The 19,386-nt window shown below is 46.5% G+C and overlaps 1 protein-coding gene across 2 annotated transcripts in view; it reads left to right on the top strand.

The window, feature by feature from the left end:
- The window catches only part of PRKCB (protein kinase C beta), a 438,119-nt gene that overhangs the window by 272,665 nt on the left and 146,068 nt on the right, over positions 1-19,386 (top strand). For both annotated transcript variants that reach the window (XM_029057467.1, XM_029057466.1), the window contains exons 6-8: positions 2,924-3,080; positions 6,105-6,239; positions 15,281-15,377. In XM_029057467.1, coding sequence (XP_028913300.1) covers positions 2,924-3,080; positions 6,105-6,239; positions 15,281-15,377 — 389 coding nt within the window. The remainder of the gene's footprint in view (positions 1-2,923; positions 3,081-6,104; positions 6,240-15,280; positions 15,378-19,386) is intronic.

The raw sequence follows: 19,386 nt of genomic DNA, 5'->3' as shown, positions 1-19,386 counted from the left end.
AGTTGCTGTTTGATCCAGCCTCTGTTTTCCTTTCCTTTCTTTCCCTTTGTGCATTTCTGGGCTCTGCCAAATAATCATTCATCGTGGAATGATTGCAAATCCAATGTCAAACAACTCAAGTTGGAAGAAGAATCTATTGTTTGCCTCATTCTAGTTCACCAGAGTTCACACACCGTCCCCATAAACGGCTCTGTAGTTCGTGGAAAATCAAATGATTCTTTTGCAAAACTCCTTCAGCCTAGTGTCCTTCCGGATGTGTCTTTGATCATTCTGATCTACTGTACTTGTAACAATTTTAGAGCTTTGGTAAATAAACTTCTGGGGTAAATCAGAGTTATTCCCTTTTTATTGCTATGTCAGAGTTGTTTTGTTCATGGAGAGGTAATTTGAGCAAAGTCATATCCTTCAGGGCATGCCGTGTGCAAAGACCTCCTTCTCATAACTTATTTGGGTAGTCAAGATTGCTACTTAGCTTGTGTAATGTTTCTTTCTTCAGAAGTTGACCGCAACTTAATTACCAAAATTTCTCAACTATGGCTTTTGTTTCATTGTGGGGATAGAGTGGCCTGGAGCCTAATTTTCTAAAATGATGACATAAAACTGACTGAGAAAGTCTCATGTGAGCAACCCACTTGCCCCCCAGATTCTTTTGTTTGTCTTTTTGAGGATTCTGTCTCTCCTTGCCCCTACGCTTCATCCGAAGTAGAAAATACAAACGTGCGTAAGGAATCGATCCGGAATACCCCGGCAGCAGGCTGCCGTTCCGAAATCTCTTATTTTTCCTGGGCCACGGAGGGTATGTAGATGGTATGAAAAGCAGGGGTGGATTATCTCAAGGGTTTAGGGGCTGCAGCTAAAGGTCCCCCCAGCCCCCACCCCCTGCACTCCTATAAGCAGCCTAGAGCTGCTGCAGCATCTGACCATAATAACATTCTTCCTGACCCTGCCAAGATGGCTGCACTCAAGAGCCCATTCCAGCCCTGCTAAAGGTGGCTGCCACACATAATAATTATAATAGCACTTGTCAAGCACTTACTTTGTGCAAAGCACCGTTCTAAGCACTAAAGTAGACACAAGTTAATCAGGTTGGGCACAGTCCCAGTCCCACATGGGGCTCACACTCTTAATTCCCATTTCACAGATGAGGTAACTGAGGCCCAGAGCAGTCACGGTCACACAGCAGACAGGTGCCAGAGCCGGGATTAGAGCCCAGGTCCTTCTGACTCCCAGGCCCGGGCGCTGTCCACTGAGCCATGCTGCTTCCCGTACATGACCATAAGCACGTGCTTGAGCTGACCGCCAGTTCCCGCCTTCCCGCTCCTCCTGATGCTGTGCACGGGCGTCAGACGTCTTGCAGTTCTCAAGAGAGGGGAGCGGGCAGTTGCAGGGGGATTCGCCTCGGGTTAAAGCAACTGGGGCAGGTTGGTAGTAGGGAAGGGGTTGCCTGCTGAGCCCCAGTGGGCAAATAATGATGGAAGTGGTGTCTCCGATGCAATTACCATGTATCTACCCCAGTGTTTAGTACAGTGCCTGGAATATGGTAAATGCTTCACAGCACTACAATTATTATAATTACAGTGCAGTACTGGGAAGGACCATTAGAAATCTGAAAGTCTTCAGGACATAGATGTGGCCTTCCCATTCATTCAGTTGTATTTATTGAGTGCTTACTGTGTGCATAACATTGTACTAAGCGCTTAGGAGAGTACAATAGGACAACAGGCACATTCCTGCCCACAGAGAGCTCACAATATAGGGGGGAGAGACCACCATGCACTTGTTCTTTCAGTCTCTTCTGCCCCATCCCATGCTGGGCACTGCCCCATCCCCAAGACTGAGTGTCATTTTCTGACGGGGTGGCACTGGGGTCTGCGTGAGAGGGGAAACTGTATCGGAGCCGGGGAAGTGATAGGAAAGCCCTCTCCCAACCCCTCCGGGGGGAAACCCCCCGTAGTCAGGACACTGTCCACCGTTGACTTCCCGAAGGAGGGGGAGACTCATCCCACCCCAGCCCCACAGCCCTCTTGTACATATCCTTATACTCTGCCATTTCCCTGAGCTGGAATTTATCCCAGTGCCTGCCTCCCCCTCTGGCCTGTAAACTCCTCGAGGGCAGGTATTGTGACTACCAACCCTACCGCATCACACGACCCCAACCACTTGTCACAGCGCTCTGCGCACAGTAAGCCCTTCAAAAATGCCATTGACGGTTTGATCGATTGAGGGGGTCGGCGGGGATATTTTCCAGGTCCAGCTGGATGCCGTTTCTTCCGTGCTCTGGGGGGCCTGCCGGGAAGAAGGACAAATCTGGGAGAGAGGGGCAAGGGAGCCATCGTGGTGATGGAAGAGGGTCTCTGCTCAGTGTGTAGACATTGCTTGTCTCTTTTTATTGCTGTATTGTACTTTCCCAAGTGCTTAGTACAGTGCTGTGCACACAGTAAGAGCTCAGTAAATACGACTGAATCAGAAACCATGAGGCCCCCCACCCCGGACACTCCGGAACGGTCTGCCTCACCCCATGGGGTCAGGTAGTGACTTCAGGAAGGGGATGGAATCAGGACAAAGATGGGGTGATGGCTAACGGGCACGGCGTGTTGAAGCGATGCAATCACGTGGCCCCCCCATCCTTTGATGTAATTATGTCGGGAGGGAATGGTTGACAAGGTGGACCGTCCCCTGGGGCCAAGGGTGATGGGATGGAGGTGGTAAATCAGATCCAGGATGCGATGGGCTGAGATTGGGAGATTTTTCTGCCAGAGTTTCCAAGCACTGCTGATTCATCCCCATTTCCATTTTATAGCTACCAAATGATTGAGATGCAAATATAGAAAAACCTTATTCTGATTAAATCTCTTGCATTGCATTTAAAAACAGTTGCTTGGGTTTTCTGGTATTGATCATGCAATTTCTCTTTCCTTTTCAGTAAGAGATGCTAAGAATCTAGTCCCGATGGACCCTAATGGCTTGTCAGATCCGTACGTAAAGCTTAAACTTATTCCTGATCCCAAGAGCGAGAGCAAGCAGAAGACTAAAACCATTAAGTGCTCCCTCAACCCGGAATGGAATGAGACATTTAAATTGTAAGTTAAAAAAAAAAAGAGAAAAATAAAGAATGTAATGTTTTATGAATAGTTGCTGTTTATGATCTATTTACCTGTATCAGATTGACATAACATAGGAGGGAAGTGTGATTTAATTTATGATGTGTGTGGCTACTGTATTAAAGTCATTAGAGCGGTTCAATTTTTCCCTTATTGTTCATATTTGGCCAGGTAGTGTAATTAGATGGGATGAGAAAGTGGGTTGGATTCAAGTAGGGGCTTTAGTCCTGGACCCTAGGTTTCAGAGCCCGATACCAGCTGAATACTGGTGCTAATGTCATAGCAAAAGAGTCCTTACAGTGGCCGCTTTTTTCTCCGTGTTTTTATCTTTAAGATGATCTATTTGTATGAGGTCAAAGCGGGACGGGGAAGGGGTTTTTAGGGGGTTGAACTGAAAAAAAATACCAACAGAAAAAGAGACAAATGAGACCAAAGTAGACAAAGGAGGAAAAAAAGAGGGAAGGGATAAAGGAACAAAGAAGAGGGGAATGAGGAAACAGGAAAAGAGAAAGATAAATGAAGCAGCGTGGCTCAGTGGAAAGAGCACGGGCCCTGGAATCAGGACTCATGAGCTCGAATCCCAGCTCTGCCACTTGTCGGCTGTGTGACTGTGGGCAAGTCACTTAACTTCTCTGTGCCTCAGTTCCCTCATCTATAAAATGGGGATTAAGACTGTGAGCCCCACGTGGGACAACCTGCTTCCCCTATGTCTACCCAGCGCTTAGAACAGTGCTCGGCACATAGTAAGCGCTTAACAAATACCAACATTATTATTAGTAGTAGTACAGTGCTCTGCACAATGTAAGTGCTCAATAAATACTATTGATTGATGATTGATAAACTGGGAAAAGAGACAGAAAGGTGGAGGTGTAGGGAAGGGTGACACATACCCACACTCCGACACTGTCCTGTACAAATCAAACAGGGAAAGCAGCATGGTGTAGTGGATAGAGCACAGGCCTGGGAGTCAAAAGGTCTTGGGTTCTAATCCTGACTCTGCCACTTGTCCGCTTTGTGATCTTAGGCAAGTCATTTTACTTCTCTGGGCCACAGTTCCCTCATCCGTAAAACGGGGATTAAGACTGTGAGCCTCATGTGAGACAGGGACTGTGTCCGACCTGATTTGCCTGTATCCATCCCAGTGCTTAGATCAGTGCCTGGCCCACAGTAAGTACATAACAAATACCACAGTTAGCATTATCATTATTACTACAACTTAACTTCCACAGTCCTAGCAGCGGGACTCCTTCCTCCGTGGTCTGGGAGGCTTCAGCTTCCGTGGCCTGGTCATGCCAACCTATCCCTCCTGCTACCCCATTACAGTCGGCGGAAGCACAAACCATTGCAGTCCAGGCCTGGATCTCATCCCTCTGGCCCAGCCTGGCAGGCCCCCTTCCCTCCTCCCACCTCCCCAAGGTACAGCCAATGTGATTTCCTGTAGGTTTCCCACTTAATAATTGGGATATTTGTTAAGCACATACTATACCTTGGGAAGCAGCGTGGTTCAGTGGAAAGCTCGCGGGCTTCGGAGTCAGAGGCCATGGGTTCGAACCCCGGCTCTGCCACTTGTCAGCTGTGTGACGACGGTGGGCAAGTCACTTCACTTCTCTGGGCCTCAGTTCCCTCATCTGTAAAATGGGGAGGAAGACTGTGAGCCTCGCGTGGGACAATCTGATTCCCCTGTGTCTACCCCAGCGCTTAGAACAGTGCTCTGCTCATAGTAAGCGCTTAACAAATACCAACATTATTATATGCCGAGCACCGCACTGAGAACTGGGATGGATACAAGCACATCAGATTGGACACAGTCCCTATCCCACGTGGGGCTCACGGTTTCAATCCCCATTTTCCAGATGAGGGAACTGAGGCACAAAGAAGTGAAGTGACTCGCCCAAGGTCACTTAGCAGAAACGCGGAGGAACCGGGACTAGAACCCGAGACCTTCTGACTTCCTGGCCTGTGCTCTATCCACTACTCCGTGCTGCTTTTCTATGGCATGGTAAGCTCCTGTAGGCAGGGGACACGTTTACCAACCGTTGTACTGTACTTTCCTAAACACTTAGTACGGAGCGCTACACAGAGTAAGTGCTAAATGGCACGGTACTAAGCCCTGGGGTAGGTAGAAGCTTATCAGACTGAACACAGTCCCTGTCCCACATGGGGCTCATGGCCTTAACCCCCATTTTGCAGAAGGGGTAACTGAGTCACAGAGATGTGAAGTGACTCGACTTGCCCGACAAGTGAAGGAGCAGAGAAGGACCTAGGTCCTTCTGACTCCCAGGCCTCTGCTCTTTCCACTAGGCCAAGCTGCTACTCGATTAGTCATGTTAAGGCAAAGGGAAGTGGGGAAAGAGGAGAGACAACAGAAAACATGGGGGAAACTAGCCTAATAATAATAATGTTGGTATTTGTTAAGCGCCTACTATGTGCAAAGCACTGTTCTAAGCGCTGGGGGGGGGGAATACAAGGTGGGGATTCAGTTGATAAATCAGAATGGTAGACTGCTGATGGAGGATTTCTTTTCATAGACTTAAAGGTGGAAGATCATCATATACATGTCCCCAAACCTGGTGTTTTTCTGCATCATGCCTTCCCTGCTAATAGTAGGTTAACACTGAGGGTTAGATTCACTCAGTGAATCGGCTTCTTGCCGATTCAGGTCGAATACAGTTCTTTTCCACTGGACAAAAAGAAAAAAAAAATCCTTTCAAGGTGTATACCTATTCTGTGCAGACGCAATCAATAAGGGGTTTCAGTTGGTAGGGGCGAATACAGCATACTTTGGGAATTAATTGCAGAATGCTGGTAAGATATCAAGACGGATAAATGCTCACCGTCTCTGGCCCTAGCCTCATTTCAGATGTTTTTTTCAAAAACTTCAAGGACTTCCACTCATTTAGAAGATTATCGCTCGGTCTCTTGTCCTGTCTTGTATCGACCCCATATGCAAAACAGTTTAAAAAGTAAAGAGTTTCTCAGAGCAGAACCTTCTTCTCTTTGCAGTCAGCTGAAAGAATCCGACAAAGACAGAAGGTTATCGGTGGAAATTTGGGATTGGGACCTCACCAGCAGGAATGACTTCATGGGATCTTTGTCTTTCGGCATTTCAGAGCTGCAGAAAGCAAGTGTTGATGGATGGTAAGAATGCTTCTGTTGCAAAAGATGCGGAAAAGAAGTCGACGTCCTCCTTTCCTAAATAAGAAAAGGGACCGTAATCGTAGCTCAATAGTCACGTAAACAAAGGAGGCAGGGAAATTTTAACAAGCTCCAGCTTAATTCGAATTAATACAAGGAACATCTATCTTCTCTGTGGTGGCTTGAAAGTCCAAATTAATTAGACAGCAAAGGTATTTCAAAGTCGCCTTCCCTTTCTGTGTGAGGTTTCTAGCTTTAATCCCACTAACCTTTCTGCTCATTACAAAGCCCGAAACTGAGAAAAGGCCTGATTAAGGGGCTCAGTAAGAGGTATCAGGGGAGGGAAATCAGGAGAAATTCAACCTGACACTATTGCTCTTACAGCAGAGGTGTCGACAAAGTGTTGATTAGGGGTTGCTTTCAGAGATGTAAGAAATATTGTCCAAAGCATGCAATTACTGTCACTTGTTACCACGTGAAAGATGAACACGCTAAGTCCATAAACCCTCTCCTGGATTGGTCTATTCATTTCCATTTTATCTTTCTCAGCAGGATGCATGCCATTTTAATTTCCTTTCTTAATTTGTAGGTCCCTGAGAGCGAAGTTATCTTATTATGAGAAGTGAAATGGGTTCAACTTTGGTTGCAGATGGCACTAGTCCCGACCCGGTCCCTGCATGCCCCCCATCCCCCACTCCTACCAACTCCCACTCCATTTTCTTTCTGTTTTTTTAATGGTATTGGATAAGAGCTTATTATCTGCCAGGCATTGTCCGAAGCCCTGGGATAGACACAAGATAATTGAGTAGAACACAGTCCGTGTCCCATATGGAGCTTACGATCTTTTTTAAATGATATTTGTTAAGTGCTTACTAGAAAGGCAGCATGGTGTAGTGGATAGAGCCCGGGCCTGGGCATCAGAAGGTCATGGGTTCTAATCCCAGCTCCATCACTTGTCTGTTGTATGAGCATAGGCAAGTCATTTCAGTTCTCTGTCTCAGTGGTCTCACTGGGATTGAGATGGGGATCGCTGGAGATTGAGACTGTGAATCCCATGTGGGGCGGGGACTGTGCCCAACCCAATTTGCTTTTATCCACCCCAGGGCTTAGTATGGTGCCTGGCACATAGCACTTAACAAATACCATTATTATTATTATTCTGTCAGGCTCTGTACTGAGCGCTAGGGTAGAGACAACATAGATTGGACACAGCCCATGGGGCTCCCAGTATTAATCCCCATTTTACAGGTGAGGCAACTGAGGCACAGAGAAGTGAAACAACTCATCCACAGTCTCACAGCAAAGTCCCTTCTGAGTCACCCTGACTTGCTCCCTTTGATTCCCCTCCCCACCCGCTCACAGCCCACAGCACTTATGTATATGTCTGTAATTTTTTTTTGCACTGTCTGCTTATATTGATGTCTGTCTCCCCCCTTCTAGACTGTGAGCTTGTTGTGGGCAGGGATTATCACTGTTTCTTGTTGTACTGTACTTTCCCAATTGCTCTGTACACAATAAGCGCTTAATTAGTACAATTGAAAGAATGAATGAAAGAAAGCCCCAGAGCCAGGAGTAGAACAAAGATCTTTCTGACTCCTAGGGCCCTGCTCTTTCCCCCAGGACACGCTGCTTATCATTTTCTAAGAGACAGAGAGTTCAGCAGAAAGCCTGAATTATCATCTGTCTGAAGAACTGATGAAAAATCATTTGCTCAATTAATTGGAATAGGGAAGTTAAGATCATTGATGGGGGGAGTGGAAGGGAGGCAGTCAATCAGTGGAATTCACTGAGGTTTTACTGTGTGCAGAACACTTCACTGAGCATCTAAGAGAGTAAAGTCGTGTTAGTAGTAATAATAATTGTGGTATTTGTAAGGGCTTACTATGTGCCAGGCACTGTACTGTGCACTGGGGTAGATACAGGCAAATGAGGTGAGTACATACGATCCCGCCCACAGGAGCTTACACATTTTTGATCAACAACTAAAGGATGTGGTGGTGTTTTTTTAATGGTACATATTAAATACTTACTATGTTGCAGGCAGCGTATTAAGCACTGGGTTAGATACAAGCAGCGTGGCTTAGTGGAAAGAGCACGGGCTTGGGAGTCAGAGGTCTTGGGTTCTAATCCCAACTCTGCCACTTATCAGCTGTGTGACTTGGGTCAAGTCACTTCACTTCTCTGGGCCTCAGTGACCTCATCTGTCAAATGGGGATTAAGACTGTGAACCCCCCGTGGGACAACCTGTTTACCCTGTATCTACCCCAGCGCTTAGAACAGTGCTTGGCACATAGTAAGCGCTTAACAAATGCCACCATTATTATTAAATGGAAGAGCTAGGATTAGAACCCAGGTCCCCTGACTCCCGCAGGCCCATGCTCTTTCCACTAGGCCATGCTGATGTTTAGATCCATGTTAACGGTGCTGAGAAATGTTCTTTGGAAGTCCTTTATTCCATGCCACATTCCTGGTAAATGTGGGGCTTAGTGGAAACAGCACGGGCTTGGGTGTCAGAAGTCGTGAGTTCTGATCCCGGTTCCTCCACTTGCCTGCTGTGTGACCTTGGGCAAGCCACTTAACTTCTCTGTGCCCCAGTTACCTCATCTGTAAAATGGAGATTTAGACTGTGAGCCCTGCGTGAGACAAACTGATTACCTAGTATCTCCCCCAGCGCTTAGAACAGTGCCTGGCACATAGTAAGCGCTTAACAAATACCATGATAATAATAATCCATCCTTTTGGAGTGTTTTTAAGTAGGGGTAATCAAATTCTAGCTACATCAGCTATTTAGTAACATCCAATAGTGACTTCCGTGCAACAGGTCTACAAGGGATGGATACCAAAGAAGACTCCCTGGTCTTTCGTTCTCCTTTAATGGCACTGAGGACAACTGCCATTAACTTCAGTCATGAGAAAATGAGACTTAGATTCCTTTCCACTATGCTTGCTAAAAACATATTCTCCCCATATCCATGTTCCCTGCCCATAATGAGCTTACAGTTGGAGAGGGGAGACGTTAATGTGAACAAATAAGTAATTTATCGTGGTGAATCTCTCTGGGCTCCCTGGGAGGAGCTCATTTTTGTCCCTTCCCTTCGTGATCCAGAGCTCGCCTTGGCTTCACCACGTCGGGCCCTGCCTCTACTGGGTCGGACGGATTGTTTCGAGAGTCCGTAGCGTGTGACAAATTGCTTCTTGTTCGGTTCCTTGGAACTTTAAGACGAGACCTAAGTGATTTTTCTCCTCACATCATTTGTCTGGAAGAAAGCTCAGGGAAATGCTTTGATGCATTTTTCATATCTAAACATCTGCAGTTAATGGGGAAAATTGGCTCAAAGGAAGGGTCCATCCCTGTGTTATGCAAATAGCGATTTGTTCATTCCGCGTTGATGCGAAACTGTCTCCAGATAAGACCCAGTTGATAAAACCTGCTTTTGTACTGGCAGAGAGAAGAATTAATTGATTGATCTGACGTTGAGCCTGAGGTAGAATAAAATGGTTCAGATCTGAATGGTATTTTCAAGATTTTGTGAATATCCCTGTTTAAAGTTTTTCCTTTTAGACGCACCCACTACAACTTGGTAGGACTCCTGTTCTTCAGGCCAGAAGACCTGTTTGTGGATAGAGCATGGACCTGGGTGTCTGGAGACCTGGGTTCTAATGTCGACTCTGCCATTTGCCTGCTGTGTGAACTTGAGCAAGTCACTTAGCGTTTCTGTGCCTCAGTTTCCTCCTGTGTAAAATAGGAATTAAATGTCTGTTCTCCCTCACTCTTAGACTGTGACATGTGTCTGACCTCATCATCATCATTATCAGTGTTGTTTATTGTGGGCCTACTGTGTGCAGAGCGCTGTGTTAAGTGCTAGGGGGACTACAGTATAACAGAGATGTTAGACACATAGCCTGGCCACAACAAGCTTACGGTCTACATGGGGAGACAGACATTAATATAAATAAATAATTCATGTTATATTATTTATCTCGTATCTACCCTAGTGCTTGATACTGGTATGTAAGAAATATGACAGTTGTTATCATTATTAGTGCCCAGCTAAGCCCCATGGACCCCTAGGTATTTAAATATGCTTTGTTGATGTTAATGTTAATTTAATGTTAATGTCATTTCATGTTAATCAAAGAAGATACTATCCACAGTCCTGTTTTTCATTACTTTGCTTCTTAATCCTGTCGTTGCCTCAAACAACTTTGTGGTATAAACTGACTATGGCGAGGTAGCAGGGAGTAGAATAATAACATTAATGATAATAATAATGATAATGACATTTATTAAGCACTTACTATATGCCAAGCACTCTACTAAGCGGTGAAGTGGATCCAAGCAAATCGGGTGGGACACAGTACCTGTCCCACATGGAGCTCACAGTCTTAATCCCCATTTTTTACAGATGAGGTAACTGGGGCAAGGAGAAGTGAAGTGATTTGCCCAAAGCCACAGAGCAAACAAGTGGTGGCAGAGCCGGGATTCAACCGGGTCCTTCCGATTCCCGGCCTTATGCTCAATCCACTAGAGGAAAGAAATCCATCTTCTGTCCCACACCTAGTGGGGGTGGTTGCGGAAGATGGGGTAGGATCTTGTGAGTCTGTTTGTAAATGCCTCTGTTAGCAGGTGAGCTCCTGGGGTGCCTGCACTTGTCCTTTCCTTTCACTGTGCTCCCTCAAGTGCCCGGCACAGTGCTCTTCACCTATACGTACTCGGTATGCTGGAATGAGTGAGTGAATGACTGAATCCATGTGAAAGGAGAAGATGAGACCATTCTTGACCAGTAGTATGGTCTAGTAGAAAAAGCATGAGCCCGGGAGTCAGAGGACCTGGGTTTTAATCCTGACTCCTCTCCGTGCCTGCTGTACGATCCTGGGCAAGTCACTTCATTTCGCTGGGCCTCAGTCACCTCATCTGTAAAATGAGGATGCAAAAAACAGTCCTCCTTCCTACTTAGGCTCTGAGCCTCATGTGGGACAGGGACTGTGTCCGACCAAACTATAGGGAAGCAGCGCGGCTCAGGGGAAAGAGCCCGGGCTTGGGAGTCAGAGGTCATGGGTTCGAATCCCGGCTCTGACACTTGTCAGCTGTGTGACTGTGGGCAAGTCACTTCATTTCTCTGGGCCTCAGTTCCCTCATCTGTAAAATGGGGGTGAAGACTGTGAGCCTCACGTGGAACATCCTGATGACCCTGTATCTCCCCCAGCGCTTAGAACAGTGCTCTGCACATAGTGAGCACTTAACAAATACCCACATTATTATTATTATTATTATCTTGTACCTTCCCCAGTGCTTGGAATAATAATTGATACATAGCAAGAAATGAATAAATACCATTACCATTATTATTATTATCGAGATAAACTAAACCAACAGGATCAGCAAGTCAGACATTTTTCTTGCCTTCCGTTATGTCTCAGTCAATCAATAAATGGAATCTATTGCATATTTATTTTGGGCAGAGCACTGTACTAAATGGTTGGGAGAGTACTGCTGGATTGTAAGGTCTTTGAGATCAAGAATCATGTCTCTCTTCTCTACAGCAGCATGGTATAGGAAATAGAGCATGGCCCTGGGAGTCAGAAGGTCATGGGTTCTAATCCCGACTCCACCACTTGTCTGCTGTGTCACTTGGGGCAAGTCACTTTACTTCTCTGTGCTTCAGTTACCTCACCTGTTAAAGATGGGGATTAAGAATGTGAGTCCAGTGAGGGTCAGGGACTGTGTCCAACCTGATTAACTTGTATCCACCCCAGTGCTTAGAACAGTGCTTGTCACATAGTAGGTGCTTAACATGTATAATTATTATTATTACTGAGCTCACCCAAGTGCTTAATGCAGTGCTCTGCGCCTAGTAACCCTCCAATAAATGCCTTTGATTGATTAATTAATGCAGCAGAAGCAAAAGACGTCCATTGTCTCTGCCCGGAGAGAGCTTAAGGTCACAGAACTCAATCTTCTACTCTTCTCCTTTGGTCCTTGTGCACCACTGGTGACAAGAAACAAATGGGAATCCCATTTACACGCAACCTCCTAGTGGCCTTTGGTTTTAATAGGGGACTACTTTATCCCTTAAATGATTCCTCTAAGGAAATGGACAAAGTTACCCCGAAAGTGGTTTGTTTGCTACTGATCTACACCGGGACAAAAGATAAAGATGCATAAATTATAAGCCTGAATAAAAATAGGCCAGAAAATTTAGCATCCGTTTGTCCTCTGCCCCAGAATTGCCAGCATGGAGCCCGGTTTCAGAGATTTATTTGAAGGACTCTTCAGAAAGATCATAGAATCTTCCGAATGGGAGGAACTCTAGCGGTCCATTGTGTTCTCTCCCCGGGCTTAAACCGCTCGGGTCCCAGAGACTTATAGCAGAGGGGGCATTCATCTGGTTTCAATCTGGGCAGTCCAATTTTGTGCCGTTCTGGCTGGTACAGATACGCGTCGAGTACTTTTACTTCTGATGTCTCTCCTTTCAGCCCCAGGCTCTGCCACATCCCATGGCTGTCACCACTTCCCCCTCCCAGCACTACAGCACTTACTTCCGTATTTATTTATATTAATATCATCCCCCTCTAGACTGTCAGCTCTCTGTGGTCAGGGAACGTGTCTTCTTATTGTTATATTGTACTCTCCCAAGAGCTTAGTACAGTGCTCTGCACACAGTAAGTGCACAATAAATATGATTGGCTGATTGACTGATGGGTCCTCTGAATCTTCCACCACGTCACACGGCTTCTCTGTAGAATTAGCTTTCTACTTCGGTAAGTTAGCCAAAGAAGACCTCATCCGTCTTCTCCCGGTTTGGAGGTCTAGAATATGTGATCCATAATTAGAGAGACTGCTCTCTCTAAGCAATTAGAGAGACTGCTCTCTCTAAGGTCACCCATGACCTCCTTCTTGCCAAATCCAATGGCTCCTACTCCATTCTGATCCTCCTTGACCTCTCTGCTACCTTTGACACTGTCGACCATCCCCTCCTCCTCCATACCTTATCTCACCTTGGCTTCACGGACTCCGTCCTCTCCCGGTTCTCCTCTTACCTCTCTGGCCGATCATTCTCGGTCTCCTACGCCGGAGCCTCCTCCCCCTCCCATCCTTTAACTGTTGGAGTTCCTCGAGGGTCAGTTCTCGGCCCTCTTCTGTTCTCCATTTACACTCACTCCCTCGGTGAACTCATCCGCTCTCACGGCTTTGACTACCATCTCTACGCAGATGACACGCAGATCTACATCTCCGCCCCTGTCCTCTCCCCCTCCCTTCGGGCTCGCATCTCCTCCCGCCTCCGGGACGTCTCCACCTGGATGTCGGCCCGCCACCTAAAACTCAACGTGAGCGAGACTGAGCTCCTCATCTTCCCTCCCAAGCCCGGTCCGCTCCCAGACTTCTCCATCACCGTGGATGGCACGACCATCCTTCCCGTCTCTCAGGCCCGCAATCTCGGTGTCATCCTTGACTCGTCCCTCTCGTTCACCCCACACATCCTATCCGTTACCAAGACCTGCCAGTTTCACCTCTACAATATCGCCAAGATCCGCCCTTTCCTCTCCACCCAAACGGCTACCTTACTGTTACGGGCTCTCGTTATATCCCGGCTAGACTACTGTGTCAGCCTTCTCTCTGACCTCCCTTCCTCCTCTCTCGCCCCGCTCCGGTCTATTCTTCACTCCGCTGCCCGGCTCATCTTCCCGCAGAAACGATCTGGGCATGTCACTCCCCTTCTTAAACAACTCCAGTGGTTGCCTATCGACCTCCGCTCCAAACAAAAACTCCTCACTCTAGGCTTCGAGGCTCTCCGTCACCTTGCCCCTTCCTACCTCTCCTCCCTTCTCTCTTTCTACCGCCCACCCCGCACGCTCCGCTCCTCCGCCGCCCACCTCCTCGCCGTCCCTCGGTCTCGCCTATCCCGCCGTCGACCCCTGGGTCACGTCCTCCCGCCGTCCTGGAACGCCCTCCCTCCTCACCTCCGCCAAACTGATTCTCTTTCCCTCTTCAAAACCTTACTTAAAAATCACCTCCTCCAAGAGGCCTTCCCAGACTGAGCTCCTCTTCCCCCTCTACTCCCTCTGCCATCCCCCCTTTACCTCTCCGCAGCTAAAGCCTCATTTTCCCCTTTTCCCTCTGCTCCTCCACCTCTCCCTTCCCATCCCCACAGCACTGTACCCGTCCACTCAACTGTATATATTTTCGTTACCCTATTTATTTTGTTAATGAATTGTACATCGCCTCGATTCTATTTAGTTGCCATCGGTTTTTATGAGATGTTCTTCCCCTTGACGCTGTTTAGTGCCATTGTTCTCGTCTGTCCGTCTCCCCCGATTAGACTGTAAGCCCGTCAAACGGCAGGGACTGTCTCTATCTGTTGCCGACTTGTTCATCCCAAGAGCTTAGTACAGTGCTCTGCACATAGTAAGCGCTCAATATATACTATTGAATGAATGAATGAATGAATGAATGAATAATAGTGTAGCCTACTGGAAGGAGCACTGGCCTGGGAGTCACAGGACCTGGGTTCTAATCCCAGGTCTGACATTTGTCTGCTGTGTGACCTTGGGCAAGTCACTTAACTCCTCTGTGCTCGTTACCTCGATGCAAAATGGGGTTTTGCTACCTGTTTTCCCTCCTACTTAGACTGTGAGCCCCTGATTATCTTGTATCTACCCCATATTTGGTACAGTGCTTGACACATACTAAGTGCTTAACAAACACCATTATTATTATTACCATTATTGTCATTATTATTGTTACAATTTCCCCCTTCCATCTGGACATGGAGGCATTCTATTTGTTGGTCTCCTTTGGTTTCCTGGATAGCCATCTATGAGATCAATCAATCCTATTTACTGAGCACCCACTTGTATGCAGAGCACTGTACTAAGCCCTTAGGGGAGGAAAGTACAATACCAGTCTTCCCTTTTATCCTGCTTATTCCCTCACCTAATCTGTCCCTATCCCTGTCTTCAATTCCCTTAGCTTCATGAACAGCAAAACTTGTCAACTGATTGGAGAACCACCTAACTGCCACATTTTTCCTGTCTTCCTCTAGGTTTAAATTGCTGAGCCAGGAGGAGGGGGAGTATTTTAATGTTCCGGTTCCCCCAGAAGGAGAAGAAGGGAATGAAGAGCTCAGGCAGAAATTTGAGGTAAGTGTCGTTCCCGATCCTTAGGAATGAATTGAATCCTTGGGAGTGAAGTTTTCATTTTAATAACATACAAAACTCAGAAAAATCTCACTCTTACCTAGGCAGCTAATAAAGAATGGGAGTTTTATTTGAATCCTCTGGATCATTTTTCCAATTCTATATATGCTTTGCCTGTAAAGATGACCTTATAATGGGTTTTCTAGTAGTGTATGTTTTCTCTATTCCTCTCAGTGGGGGTGAATTCTTCAGAATCCATAACTGAAATAATTCCATTTTTAAGGCACTCTGGGGCCCTTTGGTCTTCATCAAGAGCCCACGGCCCCATCACACGTTGCGGGAGACATGTTCTCCGACAGTAGACAAAGATGCTTATCGTAAAGAAAACCAAGCTGATTAGCACCTCCTGTGTGCAAAGCGTAATAACTGATGGGGAGGAGTAGAAGGGGAAAGAAGGGAAAAAGTGTGTAAGAAAGAAGAATATTAAAGGGGAAAGAAGGTAAGTGATTATAAGGACAGTCTGTAGCTCTTCCTGTAGACTGAGATCACTGTGGCAGGAAATGTGTCTACGAACTCTGTTATATCTCCCAAGTGCTTAGTACAGCGTTCTGTACCCAGTAAGTGCTCAATCAATATGATTGATGAATTGATCATCCATGGGCTAATAAGCGGTGAATGAAATGTCTTTTCCAAATAGGGCTCTGTAACTCTTAGCACCGGACTCGTTACCTGTAAGTGCTTAATGAATATCATCATTCATTCATATTTATGGAGCAGTTACTGCGTGCAGAGCACTATACTAAATGCCTGGGAGAGTATAATATAACTACAGACTGACCCATTCCTGTCCACAGTGAGCTCACAGTCTAGAGGGGGAGACAGACATTAATACAAATAAAAAGATATATAAATGAATACAAATATAAATAAATGAAAGATACATACATATGGGCAGTAGCTGGATGGTGCTTAGTCCCTTTAAATGTTGTAGGTTCAACAACTTTCCAGCTGAAATGGAGTCCAAGTTCAGTTTGTAATAGACAGAGATACACGGCACGTGTTCTTTGTTTAGGACGTCAAATCGAGATAGTCTTGGAAATAGATTCTTGACTTTTGTCATTCCCCCAGTGGCAAGAACACGGGTTTGGGAGTCAGAGGACGTGGGTTCTAATCCCGGCTCCTTATTGTAAAATGGGAATTAAGACTGTGAGCCCCTCGTGGGACAACCTGGTTGCTTTGTGTCTACTCCAGCGCTTAGAACAGTGCCTGGCACATAGTTAATGCTTAGCACATACTAAAATAATAATTATTATTATCCTTTTCCCCCTTCCTAGTTATACTGGGATTTTGTCCTGACCCAAATCCACCAGACTGGACTCTCTGGTTATTCCCCACCCAGGCTCATTTTTTTTCTGCTTAACTCTGGGGTGGGGGTGGGGTAGGGAGCTTAGCCTTCCTTCCTCCTTCCCCAGTACCCTCAACCCTCCATCTCCTGGGAATTCTGTGCCCCTGGTAGTTGGAACTGCCTCCTTCCTAGATTCTAAGCCACTTGTTTTCATTCAACATTTAGTGCTCTGCCCACAATAAGGGCTCGAGGATTTTGATTGATTGATTCAACTAATATTACCTTAAATTTGCATATCACATTTGTTTTTCCGAACTGTTTTCAAGCCAATTTTATCTTTACAGCATCCTCGAGAAGTGGGGAAATGTAAGTATCATTGCTCCTATTTTACAGATGAGAAAAGTGAGGCACCAAGAGGTTCAGGAACTTGTCCGTTTGCGATCTTACAGCAAGTCAGAGGAAGAGACTTGGGTCTCTCTCCCCTCAGTCACACTACCCACAAGAGATGATTCAATCTATTTTTAGTACTGGGGTTTGTTTGGGTGATTTTTTTCTTTCTTTGTGCCTTGTTCTCTTGACATCAAAGAAATAGCTGCAGACTTCGAGCCATTCCTCAAACTAAATGCTTAATCAGAGTCACAACTTTTTCGAGGAGGAAAGTCTTTGTAAATAATTTGCAACCTAATTTTTTCTTGTGGCGCTGATCCATCAGTACCTGACAATCCGAGGGTGCGATCTGAGCCCTGGTCTGACTTTCCTTGTAGTTACCAACCCTTGCATTTGTATTAGAAACTCAGATATTTCCTTGAAGACACTGCAGTAGGTGGATTCGAGAGTACAACAGTATATCCTGCCTCGAGGATTTTGCAATCTAGAGGATTGTAAATATTTTAATCCTCTTCCTTTTCCCTTTCTTCCCATCTGTTGTCTCTCCCTTTGTTTTCCTGCTCCTTCTCCGTTATCCTCTCTTCCCTTCTCTTGGAAAAAAAACAACCCTCTTGCAGCTTCCTCTGTAATCAGTAGGGAACGGAAAGATACTTCCATCCTCCCTTTCTGCTCTAGATCAGTCATCTGCATCAGACTCGTTGCCTTCCTGGGTGAGGGCAAGTGGGCAAGTGAGCCATGGCTCATTGCTTCTGACTGCAACTCAGAACAGCGGCTTCTCCTTCAGGCTCCCGGTTCTGGGACTTTTCTGATTCGGGGCTGAAGCTGTGTGGTCACTGGTGGCCTCGTGAATACCGGACGCACAGATGCACATGACATCAGTTCTTGTCTGTCCGTCTCCCCCGATTAGACCGTAAGCCCGTCAAACGGCAGGGACTGTCTCTATCTGTTGCCGACTTGTCCATTCCAAGCGTTTAGTACAGTGCTCTGCACATAGTAAGCGCTCAATAAATACTATTGAATGAATGAATAAATGAATCACGTGCGGTCAGGCTAGGCACCAGTGCAACCTAATGATGTCCTATACCCTATTTTGTGGAAGTCTTGTGAGGCCCCCTCCAAGCAACATTGTTGTGTAGTGTCATCCCAATCCCCCACCCTCTTTCTCCGGGTCTGTGTGTTACCCATTCCACATCCCCGTGACACCCGGCACCACTTCCGGGCCGTGGAAGGAGGTGGAGAGAACTTACTGTTGTCTTATGCCATCGAGTCACGTCCATAGTGATGACGTGGACGCATCCCTCCCAGAACCCCCCACTTCCATCTGCAATCGTTCTGGTAGCGTATCCGCAGAATACAAAATACAGAAGTGGTTTACGACTGCCTCCTTCTGCGCAGGAAACGAGTCTATGCCCTTGACTCTCTCCCATGCCTCTGCTGCCCAGCACACGGGAGTTTTGGCTTGTAGCAGATTGCCTTCTACTCTCACTAGCCACTGCCCAAGCTAGGAATGGAATGGGTTGGCCTCTGCTTGACTCTCCTTCCTGTAGTTGAGACTGGTAGAGTACCGGAAACGCTCCCCCTGAGAGGGTGGAGGAAATTTAGGGGCTGAAAATAAAAGTACCAGACACAAAAGCTTCTAACGCCATATTCCAATTCATTAATTCATCCACTCAATCATATTTATTGAGCACTTAATGTGTGTGGAACACTGTACTGAGCTCTTCGGAGAGTGCAGTATAACAAAAAACAGATACATTCCCTGCCCACAGTGAGCTCACAGTCTAACGGGGGAGGCAGACATGAATATGATTAAATATAAATAAATTACAGCTATGCAGTGTGGCCTAGTAGATGGAGCGTGGGTCCGGGACTTAGAGGACCTGAGTTCTAATCCTGGCTCTGTCACTTGCCTGCTCTGTGACCTTGGGCAAGTCACTTAGTTTCTCTGTTGCCTGTTACCTCATGTGGAAAATGGGGATTAAGACTGTGAGCCCCATGTGGGACAGGGGAGGTGCCCAACCAGATTAGTTTGTATCTACCCAGGTTTTTAGAACAGTGCTGGACACACGATAAGCGTTTAACAAGTGCCATCATCATCATCATCAAGTGCTGTGGGGCTGGTGGGGGTGGGAGGGTGTGATGAATGAAAGGGGCAAGTCAGGAAGACACAGACAAATGGGGAGAGAGTGGCTGAAATCAGTCCGTGGCATCAATCCAACCAAATGACCCCCACTGAAGGCTCAGGAGCAGAAATGACAATAGCTCCAGTCTGGAATGTTC

Source organism: Ornithorhynchus anatinus, chromosome 2 (assembly GCF_004115215.2).
Source record: "Ornithorhynchus anatinus isolate Pmale09 chromosome 2, mOrnAna1.pri.v4, whole genome shotgun sequence".
Taxonomy (NCBI): domain Eukaryota; kingdom Metazoa; phylum Chordata; class Mammalia; order Monotremata; family Ornithorhynchidae; genus Ornithorhynchus; species Ornithorhynchus anatinus.
The sequence above is the reverse complement of the archived record's forward strand: the minus strand, read 5'-3'. Positions and strand labels throughout refer to the sequence as shown.